At 41.8% G+C, this 23,224-nt stretch overlaps 1 protein-coding gene across 1 annotated transcript in view; it reads right to left on the reverse strand.

The window, feature by feature from the left end:
- Positions 1-23,224, reverse strand: part of LOC134586504 (adhesion G protein-coupled receptor F5-like) — a 125,853-nt gene that overhangs the window by 12,590 nt on the left and 90,039 nt on the right. Inside the window, exons 8-12 of the mRNA XM_063442049.1 lie at positions 22,613-22,795; positions 18,011-18,223; positions 12,456-12,620; positions 10,869-11,050; positions 7,479-7,658 (exon numbers count right to left, since the gene is read on the reverse strand). Coding sequence (XP_063298119.1) covers positions 7,479-7,658; positions 10,869-11,050; positions 12,456-12,620; positions 18,011-18,223; positions 22,613-22,795 — 923 coding nt within the window. The remainder of the gene's footprint in view (positions 1-7,478; positions 7,659-10,868; positions 11,051-12,455; positions 12,621-18,010; positions 18,224-22,612; positions 22,796-23,224) is intronic.

Genomic DNA, 23,224 nt, shown 5'->3' on the forward strand with positions numbered 1-23,224 from the left:
CCGCTGACCTGTACCTTCTTCTCCACTTCGACACTGCGGCTGGAGACTAAGTTCCGTTCGAAGATTCGAAATCCATGGAACTGTTTTGGGCAAGAAAATGTGCTTGCGGTCGGTCACAATGGACTTCCGTCTAACTTTTTATCTACTGGACGGATTTTTATGATTTTTGAGTATGTTTATATTTAAAGGATGCTGATTAATAATATGTGGATGAAGATTGGATGTGTGGTTTTAAAGTTACAGTGTATGTGTAAAAACTGTATATTTTCTGTCTGTGATAATTAAGTTAGTCTATTGTGTTGAGATAATTGTATCACATACAGAGGGGAGGATTCTGCATGGGATGAATGAGGGTGGTTTACTTTATTGTATGTGTTGTAATGTTTTTATTGGTTGTTCTGAAAAACCCTGTGGGTGGTCCTATGTAGTTAAAACCTGCATAAAAGAAAGCCATTTGGTGCTAATTAAAACAGTTCTTCTTTACCCTTCAAAATGTAGCCTTGTCTCGTTATTGGAGGGAACTACTATGATCACACTGGGGATTGCTATGCTCTGCATACTCCCCTGAGCTTTAATTACTTAGCCCTTTTAAGAGCTTGTTCCTGCTACGCTCTCCTGGAGGAGAGCAATACTCTGGTATTTCGGCATCATATCTACTGATCTTATACGGCTAATCCAATCTGCACTGTAAATATATATATACAGTATCTCACAAAAGTGAGTACACCCCTCACATTTTTGTAAATATTTTATTATATCTTTTCATGTGACAACACTGAAGAAACAACACTCTGCTACAATGTAAAGTAGTAAGTGTACAGCCTTTATAACAGGGTCAATTTGCTGTCCCCTCAAAATAACTCAACGCACAGCCATTAATGTCTAAACCATGGGTCGTCAACCTGGTCCCTACCGCCCACTAGTGAGCATTTAAGGATTCCAGGTGGGTGGTAGGGATTTCCTCGTTTTGATAGACTGGGCGGGCGGGTGCGAGCCGGCAGTACCCCTGCGACCGGGTACCGCCGTCACCATTTGTGGTGCCTTCCAAGGTGTCCATCAGGTGGCCTATGCTGTCAGGGCCACCCGATGGATGTGGATTGTAAGGGGGCCCGGTCAGCGCTGGGCGCTTTAACAGCACGACCGGGCCCCCTGTGATGACATCACAGAACTGGGAGGAAGTGACTGCACGCCACTCCTCCCAGCTATCACTGAGAGCCACGCGGGAGGAAGACCAGGGAGTCAGAGTGGGAACTCTGACTCCCATCCAGCTGAGCCACCACTGGACCCCAGGGAAAGTCACCCTCCTGCACCTTAAAGGTAGGAAACAGGAGGGTGACTTAAATATAATGTGTGTGTTTGTTTGTGTGTGTGTGTGTGTGTCTGTCTTTGTATGTCTTGTGTGTGTCTTTGTATGTATTGTGTGTGTGTGTCTGAATGTATGTATATATGTCTTGTGTATGTATGTGTGTCTTGTCTTTGTATGTATGTGTTGTGTGTGTGTGTATGTCTTTGTATGTATGTGTGTTTTATGTATGTATGTCTGCATGTGTGTATGTGTCTATGTATGTTGTATGTGTGTGTCTGTATGTATGTGTGCCTGTCTGTTTGTATGTATGTGTCTTGTGTGTGTGTGTCTGTATGTGTGCGTATGTGTGTCTGTATGTATGTGTCTTGTGTCTTGTGTCTGTATGTGTGCCTGTCTGTGTGTCTGTATGTATGTATGTCTGTATGTGTCTTTGTGTGTGTGTCTTGTGTGTGTGTCTGTATGTGTGCCTGTCTGTTGGTAAAACAGAGAAATCGTCTGAATATAACCGAAAGAGGAGACCTTTCTTTGTTCCTTACGAAAAACAAACCAGATATCAAATATTTAGTCTCGCAGCATCAACCTCAAGGATCTCATAAATCACTAGTAAAGGTAATTTCAATTTACTTTATTGTTTTCTCATTAAACTTTATAAAGTTTAAAATATTATAAACATGCATTAAGTAGAAATAAAAGATAAATGTACGTACATTTATTTTTTTTTTTAAAACCCCCTCCTTTTTATAAAATATTCTGCACTTGTGCGAAAACTGGTGGGCGGTAAGGAAATTTTTTCAACCAAAAAGATGCATTAGTGGGCGGTAGGTAGAAAAAGGTTGACTACCACTGGTCTAAACTGTAAGTCTTATGTGTTTTAGTAGTACTATATAAACGCCCTAACAGATGGGATATGCTTATCTTGATGAAAGTCTGGGGGGCAAACTGAAACGTAGATTTTTAAATGTAAGCAATAAAAGTTATATTTTATATTTTGAAATGGAAGTCCTTGGAGTGCTGTCTTATACTGGGTGTCTATACTGTTTGTTGATAAGCACCAGGCATTACACTGAAGATTGTGTGGAATGAATGATTCTCTGGATATTTTATATATATGTGCATGAGAATTAGTGGGACAGGATAGTGGCTGTGTTGTGTGGGGGAGCAGTATTATATGTGTGTGTGTGTGTGAGTGTGTATAATACTGCTCCCTCACACAACACAGCCCCTATCCTGTCTCACAAATATTTATGCACATATCCCCTACACAAACAGTGGATTCCCTACACACACACGCACACACACGCGCACACACACACATACACGCACATACACGCACACTGCATTCCATAAACAGGCATTTCTACATCCCCTACACACATACACTACATTCTATAAACACACAACACCTCCTCTATACACACACTCTCTATGTCCCTATACCCAAACTCGCTACATCTCCTATACCCACACATGCTACATACACATAAGGTGATTTACGGTATTACGGTAATGCTTGTTGTCTATTCTAAATTTACAGTGCATCTTATGTTCCTGTAACGAAAATATACCCCAACTCGCAGGATTCAACTCGACAAAAGATAACACAGAGGAGAGATACGTCTACCAGACCTTAGAATGGCCGGACTCGACATATATGAGAGGAGACAGAGTCAGGAACGATCCGAGGTCAAGGGCACAGAGAGACAGCGTAAACTAGGACTAGCCGGGGTCTGGTACACAGTAAACAGCAAGCCGGCAAACAGAACAGATAAGGATAAAGAGATAACGTAGTCAGAAACAAAGCCAAGGTCAATACGAAGGAACACAACTGAACACAACAAGCGCTAAAGGGAACTGCAACAGAAACCACGATAGGGCCAGGACTAAGGGAAAAAGGTGAGTATAAGTACCTTCTAAATTAATTTGATTGGCTCCTGTCATATCCACACCTCCAAAAGGTAAGTGTATGGGGAGTGTGGCATGACAGGGGCCAATGGGAGCCTTTTTCCAATTTAGGCTCCCACTGTTTCTCGCGACTCGCGGCGCGCTCTTAGATTCAGGCAGGACACGTGACCGCTTCTCGGGGTCACTGCCCGCCTTCTTGTTGCAGCCGTTGGATGAGTCGCGCGGCTCGTGCAGCAGCAGGACCGCGCGCGGCTCGAAGAGCGGACCGCGGCCGGCCCCTGGATAAGGCAAGTAACACTACAGTACCCTCCCATGAGGACACGCCCTCCGGGCGGGTAGGACCAGGTCTGGCAGGAAAACGAGAATGGAAAGAACGCACAAGGCGGGGAGCGTGAACAGCTTCAGCAGAAATCCAACTGCGCTCCTCAGGCCCATAGCCCTTCCAATGTACCAAGTACTGAAGTCGACCCCTAAGGAAACTAGAGTCAAGAACAGCAGAAACTTCGAATTCCTCATGACCCTCCACAGAGACAGGAGGGGGAGGAGGAGTATGCCGGGTATAGCGGTTGCGTACGTAAGGCTTCAACAATGAGGTGTGAAAGACATTAGGAATACGCAGATTCTTAGGCAGACCCAAAGCATACGAAACAGGATTAACCTTATGTAGAATACGATAAGGACCAATGAAGCGGGGAGCCAATTTCATAGAAGGCACCCGTAGGCGAATATTCTGCGTGGAAAAAAACCCTGTCCCCCACAACATAAGAAGGAGCCGCTCTGCGATGCTTGTCAGCCTGAGCCTTCTGACGAGCAGCGGAATCCAACAAAGAACGCTGAACCTGCTCCCAAGTATTACGCAAACCAGCCAAATGCTCATCCAGAACTGGCATGCCCTGTGAGGTGAATGCAGCCGGAAGAACAACGGGATGCTGGCCATAGACAATGTAAAAATGACTTTTGCCGGAAGAATTATGAGTGGCGTTATTCCGAGCAAACTCAGCCCAAGGAAGAAGGTCAGACCAATTGTTCTGATGGTGGGACACAAAACAACGAAGGTACTGCTCCAGAGACTGGTTGGCACGTTCTGCAGCTCCATTAGACTGGGGATGGTAAGCGGAAGAAAATGAGAGAGAAATACCCATTTCTGAACAAAAGGCTTTCCAGAACCTTGTGGTAGAGGCCACTCGATGACAGCAGAAAGCTTCTGGGGATCCTTACGAAAACCTTTGGCGGAAATCAAATACCCAAAAAATTGGACTTCGTATTGGTCAAATAAACATGTTTCTAGTTTACAATAAAGACCATTAGCAAGAAGGGTCTTCAGGACCGTTGTAACATGTCTGTGATGAGTGTGTAAATCTGTAGAATATATTAGTATGTCGTCCAAGTATACAATTACAAATGTGTGAATAAAGTCTCTTAAGACGTCATTAATGAATTCTTGAAATATTCCTGGGGCATTGCAAAGACCAAATGGCATAACAGTATACTCGTAATGACCGGATCTAGTGTTTAATGCAGTCTTCCATTCGTGGCCTTTCTCAATACGTATTAAATTGTATGCACCTCTAAGTTCCAATTTAGTGAATACAGTAGCATGTTTCAGCCTGTCAAACAATTATGTGATTAAAGGTATAGGGTATGCATTTTTATAGTGATTTTATTTAGACCTCTATAATCGATACACTGTCTTAAATCACCTTCTTTCTTAGATACGAAGAAGAACCCCGCTCCAGCTGGAGAAGAGGATCTCCTAATGAACCCATTTTCTAGTGATTCCTTAACATATTCCTCCATGATACGGTTTTCTTGAATAGATAAAGGGTACACCCTGCCCTTTGGAGGTATCGTGCTAGGCAATAAATCGATAGCACAATCATAGGGTCTGTGAGGCGGCAATTTATCAGCCTCCCTTTTATCGAATACAGTCTTGAGAAACAAGTACTGAGGAGGTATAACAGTAGACAAAGGAGGAGTAGTAGGAACATTAATAGAAAGTAAAGGGGTGACTTTAATCATACAAGATTCGTGGCAGGCTTTGCTCCATGATTTTAATTGCCCCGACCCCCAGTCGAAAATGGGATTGTGAGAACGTAGCCATGGGTACCCTAACACGATATGAGAAGAGGGAGAGGTGATAACCTGAAACTGAACAGTCTCAAAGTGTAAAACCCCTGTATACATGAATAATGGTACAGTTTCATGGGTAACAACTGGAGTACTTAAAGGTCTACCATCTATGGCCTCAATGGCCAAGGGTATCTCCCTCTCTCTGATGGGAATGTTGTTTTTCGTAACAAAACCAGAGTCTATGAAGTTCTCAGCAGCCCCGGAATCAACCAAGGCTAGTATGCTTTCAGCTATACAACTCTCTCCCATATGAAGAGAAACAGGGAGAAGCAAACGGTTAGGAGGCAATTTAGGAGACTGATATCACACCCAAGGCCAGTCCCCTATAAGGTCTTAGGTGCGAGAGTTTTCCGGAAGCAAAGGACATTCCTTTACCATATGGTCTCTCCTACCACAGTATAGGCAGAGTGCGTCCCTTCTCCTAAGTAATTTTTCAGTATCAGAGAGTTTGGCAACCCCTAATTGCATGGGTTCCTCCTCAGATACTTTAACACTCTCAGGTTTATCAATTCTGGGGTTAATAGGTGTAACAAAACGTCTATTACTGTTCTTAATATAGAGTCTGTCACGAATCCTTTTATCTATATCAATGAGGTAATCAATAAGGTCCTCTAATGCAATAGGAAGCTCCCTCGCTGCTACCTCATCCAATATAGTGTCTGATAAACCTTCCATGAACGCAGTAGTTAACCCATTATTGGTCCAATCTAACAGTGAAGCAAGGGTACGAAACTGAATAGCATAGTCAGCCACAGACCTAAAACCCTGTTTAATTCTCATTAATGCTCTTGCGGCATTCTTTGACCTTTTTGTTGTGTCAAAAGTTCTACGAAAAGCCGTAAGAAAACTATTGAAATTATGCACCATAGGTCCATTGGCCTACCAAATAGGATTTGCCCACTCAAGTGCTTTGTCAATAAGTTGATGCATCAAAAACCCCACTTTAGACCTATGGGAAAGGACCTCTGCATGTCTTAGCTTCCCCTCCATACCTGGGAGGGGGTGTTAAATGGGGCGAAGTATTAAGCAAATTGGATACTTCAGGAAGAAGAGGTGTAGGAGGGTTAGGTACGGTTGCAGGAATAGTTCTAGACAAGAGCGTCTGGAGAGCCTGAGCTATCTGATCCATACGGTGATCCTGCTCTACAAACCTTGCCTCATGAGAAGCCATTTGCTGAGCTAAATCTGCGGGGTCCATGGCCATATCGTAATGTAACGAAAATATACCCCAACTCGCAGGATTCAACTCGACAAAAGACAACACAGAGGAGAGATACGTCTACCAGACCTTAGAATAGCTGGACTCGACGTATATGAGAGGAGACAGAGTCAGGAACGATCCGAGGTCAAGGGCACAGAGAGACAGCGTAAACTAGGACTAGCTGGGGTCTGGTACACAGTAAACAGCAAGCCGGCAAACAGAACAGATAAGGATAAAGAGATAACGTAGTCAGAAACAAAGCCAAGGTCAATACGAAGGAACACAACTGAACACAACAAGCGCTAAAGGGAACTGCAACAGAAACCACGATAGGGCCAGGACTAAGGGGAAAAGGTGAGTATAAGTACCTTCTAAATTAATTTGATTGGCTCCTGTCATATCCACACCCCCAAAAGGTAAGTGTATGGGGAGTGTGGCATGACAGGGGCCAATGGGAGCCTTTTTCCAATTTAGGCTCCCACTGTTTCTTTAAGAGCGCACCCGAGACTCGGGGTCACTGCCCGCTTTCTTGTTGCAGCCGTCGGATGAGCCGCACGCGGCTCGTGCACCGCGGCCGGCCCCTGGATAAGGTAAGTAACGCTAAATTATGGTATATCATGAGGTCTCAGGGGAGATTAGACATTGACTTGTATAACACAATAAAAGGTTTGTTTAAAATCTTCATGTTCTCTCGGTTGATGTTTTTTTGTTGATATGTTGTTTGGATTGGCACCTAGGTATTTGGAAAATGGAAACCATGAGTGTTTATCATTTCTTTGTATATTTACTTGCTATTGACTGCAGTGATGTTTTTTCATACTGCATTAGACCCAGTGGTAATAAAAAGGAGCAATGAAACAAATGGAATTAATAAAATCTAAACAAAATATAAATTGTTGCTCTTGCACATTGTATAATAAATGAAACATTTTCACTCACCTCCATCATTGCTGGTTGCACTGTTATGCTAATGTTTGAAACCGTAGAAATGATTGTGAGCATAACATTAATGCTTTGTGTTGAAGTTGAGATTTCATTTTTGTTATTTATTGAGACATTGGAAAGATTTTGGAGAAAAATCGGCAATGTTACTGAGGGTTGTGGATCATTTTTCAAAGACTGCAATTAAAGAAGAAAAAGACTCACAGCATACAATTAAAGCAAATTCAATGCCAATTAGAATCTAGGGAGACTTTTACATTGTTTTAATCTCCTTTCATTAGGCTTCATTCACTGTTACTATGTTACGTGATTATGAATATTGATCTGTAATTATTGTTCGGCCTGATTCAATGACTATCATATACACTGACTTCACCAGTGCAGTCTGCATGCTAGGCAAGTTATTATCTGCTAATGTGCTGGCTCAACAGACTAGGCATAGTGAGCACATGAGAGAGAGCATGAAATAGATAGAAAGAGGTAGAGAATAAAAAGAGAAAGTGCATTAAAAGTGTCCTTTAGTTTTCGTATTGAATTATACAGCATCAAGAAAGTAATTGACCAATTCATAAAATGCATACATGCATACCTCCCAACTCCGGCGTCCAGTGAATCGGGATGCCGGTGCAAGGGGGCCAGTGACATGATCGCTACAAAAAGGGGGTGGGTCCGTCTGAAGGATTGGCAGGTTAGCTTGGAGTAAAGGCACGACAGGCTTTCTGTCCATCATATAGGCTGGCCCACTGAGGGCGGACCCGCAGGGAGCAAAGTTTCAGCACTATTGGGATGGTGAGACAGGATCCAAAAATTGTAGGGAGGCTTATACACGTGAGCATGTGTCATCATGACATCATAATCTCATTTGTGACTAGATGTTAAGTCACAGATTGAGTCATGCACAGTAAGCCAGAAAGTCATGTGCGCTTCCATTGATTTTAGAGCATGCACACCAGACCCTACTGTACATGGTAATACATAAGTTTGAGCTAAATTACAAATAGTAATAAATAAATAAATAAATGTAGCCCATGGGATTGGAATGTCCTTTTAAAGACGATTCTAAATAAGAATATCTGAATGGCAGTAGATCCATAGCTTGCTAAAAGTAAAAATAAAAAGAATATATTGAAAGAGGAACTATGACAACAATAATTATATATAAAATGATATAACCAATAACCCAAAAAAGTATTTACACGTTGTTCCTTTAAAAGTAAGGGTCAATATTATTGTGGCTATAGGAAACACATGTTGACATAGGGAATTGTGGCGGTATGGGATGGGATGGCCTTCTAGTAGATGTGAAGATCATCATCACAGCTTTGGAAAGGCAGGCTACATTTCAGTGACAGTCAAGGAACCCGGATTATTCAGAGCAGAACTTTATTGACAGGGAACTAAATTACATACATGACATTTGCATGATGACTCGTTGACTCAGTGACCCGTTCTTCACATTTAATATAATACACTTTTTTTTTCCATAACACCTTAAAACTATCTTCATCAAAATAACTTTAGCATAATGAAGCAGTGTTTGTGTATAAATCATGCCCCTAAAGTCTCACTGCTAAGATCTCTGCTGTTTAGGAATTAAACCCCTTTTTCTTCAGTTTATGCAGCCCTAGCCACACCTCCTTTGGCTGTGACTCACACAGCTTCCAGGAAAGCAATAGTTTAAATTTCAGTTGGATGTTAAATTGTTTTAGAAGTTTTATCTCCTGCTCTGTAAATTGAACTAATCACACATAGGAGTCTCCTGCAGGATCTAGAAGGCTTTTAACAGAGCAGGAGATAAGAAATTCTATATTAAATAGAATTTGCAATAGAGGAAGTGTAAACATTAGATAACTCTTGACAGGAAGTGTTCAGGAAGGCTGTACAAGTCACATGCAGGGAGGCATGGTTTAAGGCTGCATAAACAAAGTAATTTAACTCCTAAATGGCAGAGAATTGAGCATTAAGACACCATATGTATGGTCTCTACACGAAAACTGCTTCATTAAGCTAAAATTGTATTTGTGACTACAGTGTTCTTTTAAGTGGACTGTCCCCAGGTTAAGAGGTACGATTGTTACATATTGAAGTGAGATAGAAATGGCCTAAGGAACTGCCCAAAGATAAGACAATGCATGTTGAGGTATGTTTCACTGACGTGTTTGTAAGGTTTACTGACTTTCTTAAATAATGTGAAATGATGTCACATTAATATATTATTTCATTTAAGATGCTTTGTTTAACAGGGCACTGGTTATGGTACTAGGTGTCCCTTAGAGATGTTCCACATTAGTGATATTAGTGACAGTTCAGTTCCCCATCCACATTAGTTAAATCAATTGAGTTTCTTTGGACATACACTCGGCTGAATTCTTTTGAGTGTTTTGAGAAGTTAAAGGCACATGCACGCCCGGTAATAATGGCTGATCTAATCACATTGAGTAAGTATCACTGGGCAAAGCAGAAGGATCTTCAATGGAATGTTTGTGGGGCCCCCAACCAAGGGTCACTTACTTGGCAGCGTTCCGAAAGAGAATGATTTGGGACTTGAAAGTTTTCCTTAAAGGGACACTCTGAGCAAGAATATAACTTGAGTCCATTTGATTGGATTTCATATGTTTTCACCATGTTCATGCTGTGTTTAAATAGCATTAGTTTAAATTTAAAAAGGAGAGTTTTGCAGCTTTCTGCAATATAACCATGTACCATTAGCCACATTCCCTCTTTTCACTAATTAACTTCTTTTTCAGACACATGCTCCATGTGTGGAGCTCAGCCAACAAGAGATCAGTATGAGCTGAGCTGCTGACTTACGTCCACCACCTTAACCAATCACTGTTCTCCACCCATACGTCGATGCCTAGAGTGCGAGTTTTAGTGTTCTGTTTAAAGAATTCTGATCAATATTATGTGCATGTATTACACATACATGTATGAGGTTCTCAATAGCATATAGATGGTGCTCCTATCTTCACCACGTTCTATCCACATCAACACCCCCAGATTATAGGCCAGGAGGTGGAAATGATTAATATTATATTCTAAAAGAACAAAGATGAATCTTTAAAATGCTGCCACTCTAGAACCAATGCTTTAATTCATACACTATATATTGGAGTCCAGAACAAAGGGAGGATTATATACACAGAACAGATTGGATATATTATTTTATTTTTAAGCTTGTTTTTATTTTTGAAATTTCACTATATATTTTCTCCACAGATTATCTGTTATATTTATTATTTTATTATGCGTGCCACAAACCCATTTTTGAGGGGGGGGGAGGGGCAGGGGAGGGGGGAGGGAGGGGCAGGGGGGGGGGGGGGGTTGGATGCTCATGTTTGCTTTTAACATATATATATCTTTACCATTGTGATTTTAGCTCATTACCTCAATAGCCAGAAGTTGGTTATGTATCAGTGTGGAATAGCAATTATCTGTTTTGCTCCAGTTCCCATTGGTACAAGTGTAGTCAACAGTTCCGCTTTTGTTAAATTTCTGACAGGATTCCGAATAATTTGCCCCATTAGGGGATTCGGGCACACCTTCCAATTGATTACAAGAAAGAGATTCTGTAAAAAACAAAAAGAGAAAATAGGTTATCTGGATTTTGATTACACTAAATATCAAAAGGCAAATCAAACAGAACTCGGTGTATTTTGTTTTAAAACAGTATAGCCTTTTTGCAGTTGTAAAAATGCAAATGTATTTAAATATATTTAACCCCTTAAGGACCAAACTTCTGCAATAAAAGGGAATCATGACATGTCACACATGTCATGTGTCCTTAAGGGGTTCAAAAGAGCTTTTAAGAGTATATTTAGTATTTGACACCTGCACAGTTGTGGGAAATTTAAGAACACATAAAACTGAATAAGTTGCCAACATTTAAGGAGACATATGCTGATAGAACCCTTGAACACTACCAACATCTTCAGACTCTTGGAAGGACAAGAACATGTGTTCTCTACTTCTTTAAAATCCCAAATGCACAATAATCCCCTCTCTTACTGGGTTCTCCAACATTGACTAATTTGCCAAAATGGTGTATAATGACAATGAGAATATCATACGCACAAGACAACAAGAACACTAAGCCATTTGAGAATTGAAGGCGGACTATGAATTCGTTGCTAATCGATCTCAGAGAGGTGGTAATATAACTTCTCACAAAAGAGAACTATATTAAGATGTGTAAGGGCTATTTAAGTGAGAATAATGGATACAGTAGGTTACCTAATGATCCAATTTAGTTTTATCTGCAAATTTGACATGCATTTAAGAGGAAGTATAATTATATTTCATTTAGAATAGTCCATTACATTGTTGTATCTCATTGTTTTTTTTGCCTCAGGTAAGGGCTTTCTTACGCTTAGTATATGGAACCAGGTTAATCTAGGAATATGAGTATTATCAGATGGGTATTACGTAGCACTATAACAAGGCTTTGTAAAAACACAAATACAAAACTGAGCATAGGGATTATTTTTTGTGTTTGTATTTGCTTCTGTATGATACAGTCATGTTATAGTGCTGCCGACCATCCCACGTGTACCCTCTTAAGGGTTAAGAAGTATGTAGAAGTCTATAAAAATATCTCTGTCTAACTCATTAGAGATTTTGCCTGTAGCCGAAACTACCAAAGTGAATTGTTTGTGTAGGACTCACCTAAGAGGTTTGCCTGATGGGCAGGTGAGCATGCCCTTTAATGGCCATTGAACTGGTGCTAAAAACCTCCTGTTATTTAAATGTGCATCAGGATTTGGGATAGGACAGATAACTTGCTTTGTGCCCCTATGCTATGTATTTGGCCTGATGTTTACTGTAGCCATTGCTGTCACCCAGAAGTAATGTGAGTTTGAGTGCAACGCTTAATTTTGTGTGTGAATAAAGACCCACATGTAATAATATTTTGATGTTTAAATTCAGGTAAAATCAAAATAAATGTAAGCATTCACAAAAAACTTGTATTCTTACCAGCTGATTTGATCCAAGTGTTTATGGTCATTGCCTCACTTGTAACACTATCTCCCAATTCGTTGGTTATATTGCACTCTACGTTTAATTGTTTTACTGCATTGCACTCCACAGTGAGAGTTGTAGTATAGCAAGCCTGGTTTCCAACAGTTTGGTCCAGACTACCTACAGAAATATGAAATATCTGTAAGAAAAACGTCCACAGTAACATTCGCATAGGTCAATGATAGCAAGTAGTTTACATTAGCAGAGATTTAGCATTATCAGGTGATCACATTGCATTACGTTACAATACATTGTTTGATGTCATGTCAATCTCTCCCCATTCCGTAACCTCGGGTGGGAGAAATTGTCCTCCCTCAAGTCAATTTTTGTTTGTTCTCGAGGCAACTGCCTAGGCTACTCCATATGTTATTATCTGGTAGCTCCTATAGTGTACCGTTTATTGCCCCAACCCCCATACATTTTGCATCATGTACGGTGATTATGTACGGTGGCTATACATTGTGTGTCATTGTAACATACATGGGTGGGGTATGAACAGGATTTAGAAGTGACATGCAATACATCATTTCCCCCTAAGTAGAAGCGAGTGACAAAATTCTGAATACGATAGATGGCATACACTTGCATTACACTTTGCCCTTCCCTCCCTCTCTCTCCCCCCATGACCGTGTTGTGTATGTGTGTGTATTGGGGGTGAGCGGAGCTTGTGAGACATGGTGCCCGGCCCACGTAGGTACGTGGGGGTGTAGATTCAGTGTCAGTCATATTTGATGTCAGTGGGCCGTGTTTCAATACAGGTCGGAGTTCCTGGGGGGGGGGGGGGGGAGGGTAGCGTAGGTGAGTAGGCATTGTCAAGGTTTGGTTTCCTACATTCTGTTGGGTTTGGTTGCTTTCGGCGGTAGTCAGTGTGCTGTAGGGTGTAGGTATTGGGATTGTGTTCAGGGAGAACGGAGGTGAGAATGGTAGGGGGTAGGGGCCAGGCAGTTAGCGTTGAAGACACCTTTGTCAGTGGGTGGCCAATGTCTTAGTGTCAGGAGATTAAAAACATTTAAACAAATATACAAACCAAAAAGGAAAAAAAAAACTGTGAAAAGTTATTATAAACTTGGTCAAATTGTTTTTTGGGGCATGCATCTCAGCCCCCTCCCCTCTTCCCCTTACAGACCAATTCTCAGTTTAAGACAAGTACACTAGAGACAGAAACATAGTACCATTGTGCAGCAGCAGGAGAGAGAACCCCAATACATGTTCTGCACAATCACACTGATTTGACTTCAGTCAAATGTTGCAAGTGGAAGACATCTTCCAATTGCACATATGCAAATCTATCAGGCATGCCCAACACAGTTTTCCAACATTCCTAGGGATAGGACGTTGATTAGATCCGTGTCCCCCCTGAAGTTAGTTTGAAAATTATACGAAAGAAGAAGTAGGTTAATATGAAAAATATTTACCTTCTATTTTCAGCCTGCAAAAAAATCTAAAGCTTCTGAATAAGACAGTGGTCTCAAAGTCATGCATGTTCCTTTAAGTTCTTGATCACCTGTTAAATAACACTAGCTTATGGAATATGATGAACATCTGCATGGAAAAATGTGCAGTAGGTCCAGCCCTGTATAATTACATGATTTTGCTATACCATGACAAAAAGTCATGATTTTATTAAAGACACGGAGGCGGGTATTGCATATCCCTTTCTATACTGTCCACCAATATCAGCAAAGAATACAAACAGAAAGAAAATATATATAGTGACATTAGCCAGTCCCAGTCTTAGTCCCACTATAATATTACACACCTCCCGAAGATCTTTTTCTTTCTTGAAGATGCAACACGCCACTAGAAGGGTCAGAAGTACAGGAACACAAGAAGTAGTCCAACAGAGAGAAAACATTGCACCACGCACATCAAGGGTTAAGTCAGCAAACGGTCCAAAAAACAGGGTACAAATCCAGAACAGCAATCAAACAGGATCAATCAAAAACAGGAGCCTAACTATTAAACCAGTACTTAAAACCAATGGCAAGGCAAGATAACTATAGACCCCATAATTAAAACCCAATAAGGCCAACAGCAGACATTAACAAAGTCTAACCAGGCAACACCACACAGGTATAATACCGCACTCACCGTATCACTAAGCCCCTATGGGAGACAGACAAAAACATGGGGTGGAGATACAGAAAAAACAATCAACGAAAAAACAATTATCACATACTGGATGGGACAATACTTGCATCTTTGTCTTTAATAAAATCATGATTTTGGCATGGAATAGCAAAATCATGTAATTTTATTGCAAGACACGGACGCTCGTATTACAAGTTTAAAGCTGGCCGCCGCAGAAAACACGTGAGTAACCGGCAGAAACTAAAATTTGCGACCAATCAGCCGTTCTCATCAAATCCTCCAGCCGTGCAACCAACGCCAGAATCGAAGAGGCAGACGCATCCCTGACAGAATGGGCACCACATCTGCCTGATGCAACACCTATTTAAACCAACAAGGCAATGTAGCACGCACAAATAGGGAGAAAGGAGGACAAAGTGAAAGAAAAAGCTGAGGGGTCGACAACAAACAATGCGGTCTGGTACGATCCTCATACTCTCTTAAGATGTCCACCGGACATAACGCCAATGCCGAAGGAAAAGCCAGATACTATACCGACCTAATCAAAGTCTTAGTGTGCCTGGAAATATTAAAGGTCACTTCATCCGCAGTGTAGGCCTGAGCATTGAAAGCCAAGGCATGCACGCCCGACACCCTTTTGCAAGAGATGAGGCAGAAAAGACTAACCGATTTAGCCAACAATTGATTACAGGAAAGGTCCGCTTTAGGAGGCCAGGAACCAAAGAGAGATAAAACGACAGACGCCCAAAATAGAGGAATACCACAGTCTGGGCGGATGAGAGAGACGGAAGCTATGTGGTAGGTGACACACCAAGGGCTGTTGGCCCACCAGACAACCACCGAACAAGTTAATCGTTCTATACGCCCAGCCAGCCTCATAAAAGGAATGTGAGAAGCTGTAGAATCCTGGTCACAGGTGTTGAAACTGTCTCCACGTCCCTGACCAGGCACCAGCCAGCCCAAGCTTGCCAAGCTGAATGATTGTCGAGTTCTGGGAGCCCATGCATCCTCCAGGAGGCATTGAGTTGCATCTGAAACTGCAATGACCTCCCAGGGTACCTCCCCTGAAATCCGCCACGCCATGAGAGGGAGTGACCCATCCATGAGGAACAGGTGACATGGAAGCATGGCAAATGGAGGGAAGGCATAGAGGAGTGCCTTGGCAGCTGGATCCGGTCACCAGCTGTAGAAGCGTGGCAGATGGGAGTTGAGCCGCAACACAAATAGGTTGATAGCAAAAGAGCCTTAAAGAAACGAGATAGTGGAGAACACCCCGACATCCAATCTCCAATTGCTGTTGTCGGAGGGATAATGCAAACTCCAGTCCCCTGGAGATATTCCGCTTGGACAAAACAACCAAAATCCATTTCCAAACAAGCCAGAATCGCAGACGGAGTACCACCCATATGGTTGATGTATCGCACTGCCGAGGCAAATGCAAGCATGGACAGTGCCTTTCGGAAAACTCTGAACCACAAAGGGTCCTGCCAGATGTTCCAAGGGATTGATGTGAAGCCGGGATACAGTTCACGGCCAACGATCTCCCGTCGTCACCCCCCCTGCAGTGTGCTGCGACCCGAAGATGGCACCCTGCCGTTCAACACACATAAGTTGTAAATCCCCCAAGGCAGTTTGTAGCTTGTTTTGTTGTCCAGGGAGACCAGATATGCATATGACAGGCCCTCATGGAGATGAGTGTTCTTTGATAATGGATCGAAGATCGCCAACAGTCCAATGAGCCTTGCCAAGTGAAGTAGCGTGATTCCCAGATGGAGCAGCGCCTGGCGTAGTTCCTTGAGTATCGTCCAAATCTTGGGCGATGGCAGGCTCAAGAAGTCCTCCTCCAAATCCACGAGAAAACCCCAAAACTCCATGTGCTTGGACGGGTACAGACATAACTTCGCCCAGTTGATTAGGAGCTCCAGACGGGAATGTAGATCAATGATCCACTGCAGATGTTGCAGGAGGATGGAGCGATCCTGGGCTATGAGCAGAATGTCATCCAGGTAGATAACACTGTGCAGCAGTTTGGTGAAGCACCAATGTGCCAAAGAGAGACCAAAACGAAGACATGTGAATTGCCATACACAGTGGATCCAATGGAAACAAAGGAGATCCCCTGATGGTTCGCCCACCAAAACCATTAAATACGGGTCCTTCCAATCCAGTTTCGCCAACCAATCCTTGTGCAGGAGCAAGACACTTAGGATGTAAATGTAATTCAAATAGTTAAAGTGCGCTGTGCCTTTAAATCATGCAAGTAAGACTTTTTTTATATGTGTAAACACTCAAAACAAAATAAGATCAAGTGTTCATTCACAATAAAATGCATTAATTATTTAACAAATTCATGCAAAAAAAGAAATTATCTGTAAAAAAACTGTGTAAAACCAATGCATATTAAAGTGCAAAACTTACGGTAAACGGAAAAACATATATGTAGAGTAGTATTACAAGAAATGTTTTTGGAAACATACAAAAAAAACTATATTGGTTAAACTCACAAACATACAGAATGAGCAGGTAAGAGACTGCCCAGGCTGTATGCACTTAATATTATATCATGGTTGCTCCAGATTCCCAATAATACGATCAGATTATCCAGATAATATCCTTACTCCATATAATCCAAAAATCAAAATTAAAAGTAAAGCAGGTATTGCCACAGAGACCTTTTTGCGATATGCCAGTCCCTTCTTACACTACTGCATCCTCCTGTTTTTCCAGTGAACAGCGTTCACGAATCGAATCCAGACAAATAACGAATTTGCAAGAAAAGAGTAGGCATTCGGGGTTTTTTTCCAGATAAAAGCCAAATGGAGCCAAATTGTGGTGCGAAAACACTGCCAAAAGGGCAACAAAAGCAGATAAGGACCCGGGAAAAACTTGAGAAAACCAGAGTAAGGGAGTCCCCAGGAGGCAGAGGAAAATAGGCAGTGGTACACAACAGAGCCCAGGGAGTGAAAAACAAAAGGCAAAGGGGTCAGACAGCAGTGGAGGGAACCCCAAAGTAGAGAGTGAAAAAAGGAGGGAACGAGGAAAGAAACCCACCAGATGGTCTGGGGACCCTGGCACAGAACAGGTAAATACAGTAACATGAATCAGAAGTAAAAAAAACATAAGCATAACCACATACACAGATAAAATGGGTACTTAACTGACTGAGGAGCAGCAAAGAAAGGTAGGCGGGAATACTATTATAGTGGGACTTGTACTGGGAGTGGCTTATGTCACTGTGTATACTTTATTTGTGTTATTTGCTGCGATTGGTGGGCAGTAAAGAAAGGTATATGCAATACTCGCCTCCGAGTCTTGCAATAAAATCAAGATGCACAGATTTAACTTGTTTTACATTTAATAACTTACATTTTTAGCAAAACATATATATATATATACACACACACCACACACACACTTACCCGGATTTACAGTATTGTCAGACCCTTTGAAATTAACAGAAACATCTCCTCCTTTGTTAAAACAGCAATTCATTTTCTGCTTGTCATTACACATGACTGAAACCAGAATCGGATCAACTTCAATTGCGTTCTTTGTAGGTAAATCTACTATTCTCACACTTGTATTCGCAGAGCTTGATATACTATTTTGATAGACGATGCAGAAGTAGGTACCTAGAACATTATACAACATGACGCTTGTAAACTGACTTTTAACAATTTAATAAAGTTGAGGCTGTTGGGTTGACTTCCTGTCACATGTTTCAAATGAATTATTGACTCTATTGTCTAAAAACTCCATAAGCCTTATAGTGTTTAATTTGAGGTATTGAGAGAGTTCAATGGAGTGCTGAAGATAAGACTATGTATGTTGTGCTTTGCAGGTACCAAAGTGCTTTTTACAGTGTTGAGATAAATGGATAAATAGGGACACTTTAATTTTAGAGGTGTGAGTGGTGGTGTGGCCAAGGTGCGAGGCTGTTTTGAGAAATTTTAGATGACATACTAATAACAATTTATGCAACTAGATGTAATTTAGAACCAGAGACAAGAGCAACATAACTTATTAATACAGGCTGATTTCTAAACACATTTATTGTAGCTTAAAGACACATTACTGGGAGTATCATTGCCGTGGAGCTCTCTTATACACTCAGACACACCAACAATATGTAGCTCCGAGAAAATAGGGACATTAGGATAGAAAAGAGGGATAAAGGGATTTAGACCCAAAATAGGGCGTGTCCCTCCTAAATAGGGACCATACCTCCAAGTGTCCCTATTTAAGAGAGAAAGTCCCTATTTGAGCCTCTACTCCCTCTTTTGAATCCTAATATCCCTCTTTTCCAGGTTCTCCATATTGTTGGTGTCTCTGAGTGTACAACAGAGCTCCACATATTCCCCGTAATATGCATTTGCACTACAATAAACGTGTTTAGAAATCAGTCTGTGTTACCATTATATATTGTTTTTGTTCTAAATTGCATTTTAGTTGCATAAGTTATTAGTAAGTCACCTAAAATTTCTTACAACAGGAGCCGACAAGTCGCACCCACAGCGAGCTCCCGACGAAAAGCGACCTAAAGGACCCCAAAACCCGAGATATCACCCCCCAATAAAGCAGACTAGCCACCGAAGTGGTTATGGGCAGGAAAAGCAAGAAGCCTAAGCCCGACTTGCCCCGGGTGGGCACCAGCATTGGAGAACTGTGGCGGCGAGCGCAAAGTGCCCCAGACCCTGTCATGGCCGCTTACATGGACGGCCTCGAAGACTCCGACGACATGCTCTCTGAGTCGGACGAGATCTGTCTGCCCGCCATGCGAGCTCCAGAGAAACCTGCCACAAAGCCTGCCACACAACCCGACTCAGCTCCGGTCACGAAATCAGAGATGAGGGAGCTGCTGGCAGAGCTCCGACAGAATATCCAGGAAGATGTGGCGGGCATGCGGAGGGACATAAAGGGCCTCACTGACCGCATGGCAACCGTGGAACAAACCTCCCATGCGCATAACAGGCAGCTTGCCGTACTCCAACAGGAGATGATTTTAATGCAACAACAACGCACAAAGATGGAACAGACCATGGCAGCAATGGAGGACACAAGACGTGCCCAGAACCTCAAGGTCAGAGGCATAGCTGAATCTATCCCAGAAGCTGAACTCCCCCACCTCGTGAGGCGCCTGGTGAGCACTATATTACCACCAAAACAGGCCAAAGGAGTGGGCATAGAGGGCTTATTTCGGATCCCTAAACCACCAACGGCCCCACCGACAGCAACTAGGGACTTAATTATCAAACTCCAGAAACGACAGGACAAGGAATTAATCATGGCCGCAATCCGAAACACCGCGCCAATCTTTTTTGAGGACATGACACTATCGATCTACTCTGACCTATCAAGGGGGACTATGGCCTGGCGCTCTACTCTAAGGCCTTTCACCGCTCTGCTCCGCGAACGCGACGTCAAATACAGATGGCGATCACCTTGCAAACTCCAGGTGCTCCACGGGGAGACCACGCACCTCATAACGAACTTACAAGAGGCTGAAGCCCTCCTCCCTACACTGGGCCTTCCAGCGGACGCCATGAGACGACCTCCCACAACCCGCAAGCCACACAAGTGGAACCCAGCTACCTCTGAGCCCTTCGTTCCAGGCAGGCCCACCCGCACGACGCAGACCGCAACCACCACCTGAACCATTAAGAAAGGGGACTGTCAAACCTCTATGGCTGCTCATAACACTGCTGCCTTGTTCTCTTATTTTCTTAATTATTTTTTATTGTTTGCCTTTGTGTCTGGCCTACATCTGTCTCTGCTATCCTACTTACTACCCTCAGATAGCGTTTAACTGAGCGACCTGTACATAGTAGTATGTTTATACATGCGTTGGGGGGGAAGCACCCCGGAGACATACCCGCTAAAATGACTCCCTACCCGCCATAAAGGTCCCAACGAACAGTGCGGGTGCTGCCTCAATCTGGGCACGCGCAGCCCCATTACAGGCTTATACCAGGCCTCTAAGCCCCCACTCGACTTCACCCATACACAGACACAATTAGCGGGAGAATGTCTCGGACCTATCAAACCCAAAACACACACAAGCCTATACTCGTAGACTCTCATCTTACTCATAGGTCTAGTCCTAACAATGCGGTAACCGATACACATAGTGGACCCACGATGGGTTTAACGCGATCAGCCTTAAAGACCCTACTGTGTCCCGCCTACCAGACGAGCGACACCGCTCTATATGCCGTACGACTAAAGAATTTATTTTGTTATTATGTTCTTATTTTATTAATCAGTTGTAATTAACACGTTTTAATGTTTAGAAAAGCCTGTTTCTCAAATTCTACATACTTAAAAATGTGCAGACACCTCCACGCTACAGGAGTTTAACTACTGTGTCTCATTTTCACTTAATTCACTAAAATTGTATTGTACTATCATATGACACGCTACGACTGCCTGCAACTGCTATTGTGGCTGATATAGCCGTCTGTTTTACAATGCACAACAAAAATAAAGAATTCAAAAAAAAAAAAAATTTCTTACAACAGTCCCTCCCCTGGCCACAGACCCCACTCACACCCCAAAATGTATATTTGAAATGTTAGTAGGTATGGAAAAAGTATGGAAACACAAAGATAAAGCACCGCTCTTACAGCAGCAGTAGCTTAATATCCAGCAGCATAAAATACATAGTAAAAACAAAGAGAACGTTACCTGCGCTCTGGCCTAAATCCCCATGTACATTTAAACACAATGGAGGCTCTTTAGTTTTATTCCAATGGCCATTTGAATATATAAGCTCACTAGCCACGTCAAGGCTCACCTATTGAGGCTTGCCTTGACGTGGCTGGTGAGCTTGAACTCACCTATTGTGGCTTGCTTTGATGTGGCTGGTGAGCTTATATATTCAAATGGCCATTGGAATAAAACTAAAGAGCCTCCATTCTGAGGTCTACCATGCTTTACCTACAGAAGGCTTTTTTTAGGGGAGCCAGAAGAAATCCCTAATTGCCCTTTAAATAAATTATGTATAATATGTGTATAAGAACACCCTAAAAAAGTGGTGCTTTATGGTAAAACAAACACAGAGCAAAAGCACCAAAACAGCCTCAGTCGTGAACTCATGTAATACTGGAACTGAAACCTATGTAATGAGATAAACCTTTATGTCTCTTCTTTTTTCGCTTAAAATCTAAATTTCAAATGACACTGTCACCCTTCCTTGCAAAATTAGTATTTCATAAAGATAGGGACTACTTTGTCTCAGTATTTTTCCTATGCCTGACACTGCTGGACATTGTGTGGAGTTACAGCCATCTAGAAGTGTCAAGGAAATTGGCTTTATCTATGGAGGATAGCAATGTCACATGCGCGAGAGTACAGCAGTGATGTCAGCTCCTGGCAGGTGAAGCACCAGGACCTGAAGCGGACTGGCAGAAAAGAAAGGCGGTGGCCACGAGGGACAAGTTCGGATAAGTAGAATTCAATTATCACTGAAATTTATCTATTTTTCATGAGACATTATCCCAAAGCAAAATGGAAAAAAATAAAAAAATAAAACAGTAGTCAAGTCACCAGAATACACTGTTTTGTTAAAAAATATATATATATATATATATATATATTATAATTTTAAATAAAGTATTTTTGTATTTGTTTAGTTAACGGAAGGGATAATAACATTTGAGTGGTTATGTTATGCAAATATTTAAATACATTTCTAACTAATGAAAAATACATGGCAAACTAAAAAAAAAACCAATGGACTTGATTTAATAATTTTGGATACGTTTTTCCAAATGATCACAATGATCATCAAATGATAAACTTTCCAGTGATTTATCTAAAGAAGTCTATGTGAATTTTTAATAAATAATAAACCATTTGAAAGTTTGTGATAATTTGATTAGCTTATTCAAAACTATCAAACCGAATGAACAGGAGAAAAGCAAAAACATTTAATCTAGACATGTATAATCTGAATTTATTCAATACACTTACTCAAGGAATTGTCAAATACGTGTTTGTCTGTGAGTTTTTATGTGTCTCACCTGCCCATTCCTTGTTAGCGATATCTGTTGAAAGATATGGTTGATTTAAACCTTTGGCCAAGACATTATCAATGGTGTTCCTTGCCCACTGAATTTTGTTGTAATTATAAACATCAATTTGACAGTTGATTTTAAGGGGTTTTCCAACTGAAACTGCTGAGACTGAAGATATATAGACATTTGCTTTTAAAAAAAAAAAAAAAAAAAAAGAAAATAAGCATTAAATATCATAGCAGGATAAACACTAAAGTGAACTTAATATGGCAAAAACAAATTAAAGAGACACTATAGACACCCAGAGCAGCTCAATACAAGGCTCTCCGTGTCAAGTCCCTATCGTTTTAACCCTTCCGGTAGAAATATTGCTGTTCTGTAGGAATGGTAAAGCTTACTTTGCGGGGTTTAAACACCTCTTGTTGTTGTCAAATTGATAGCCACTATTTCAGCTGCTGCCCTTTTGTGACCTGTTTTTTGCTCTCCAGAAGTATAAAGGATAATCCAGACGTGGACCCCTTGCTCACGGTGCCTAGGGAGATATCAGCTATGCCTCACTGATGATGCCTAACAAGGCTGAAACGATCATCTGGGGTTGCTGTGTCTCTCGTGCAGAGG

This window comes from Pelobates fuscus, chromosome 2 (genome assembly GCF_036172605.1).
Source record: "Pelobates fuscus isolate aPelFus1 chromosome 2, aPelFus1.pri, whole genome shotgun sequence".
Classification (NCBI taxonomy): domain Eukaryota; kingdom Metazoa; phylum Chordata; class Amphibia; order Anura; family Pelobatidae; genus Pelobates; species Pelobates fuscus.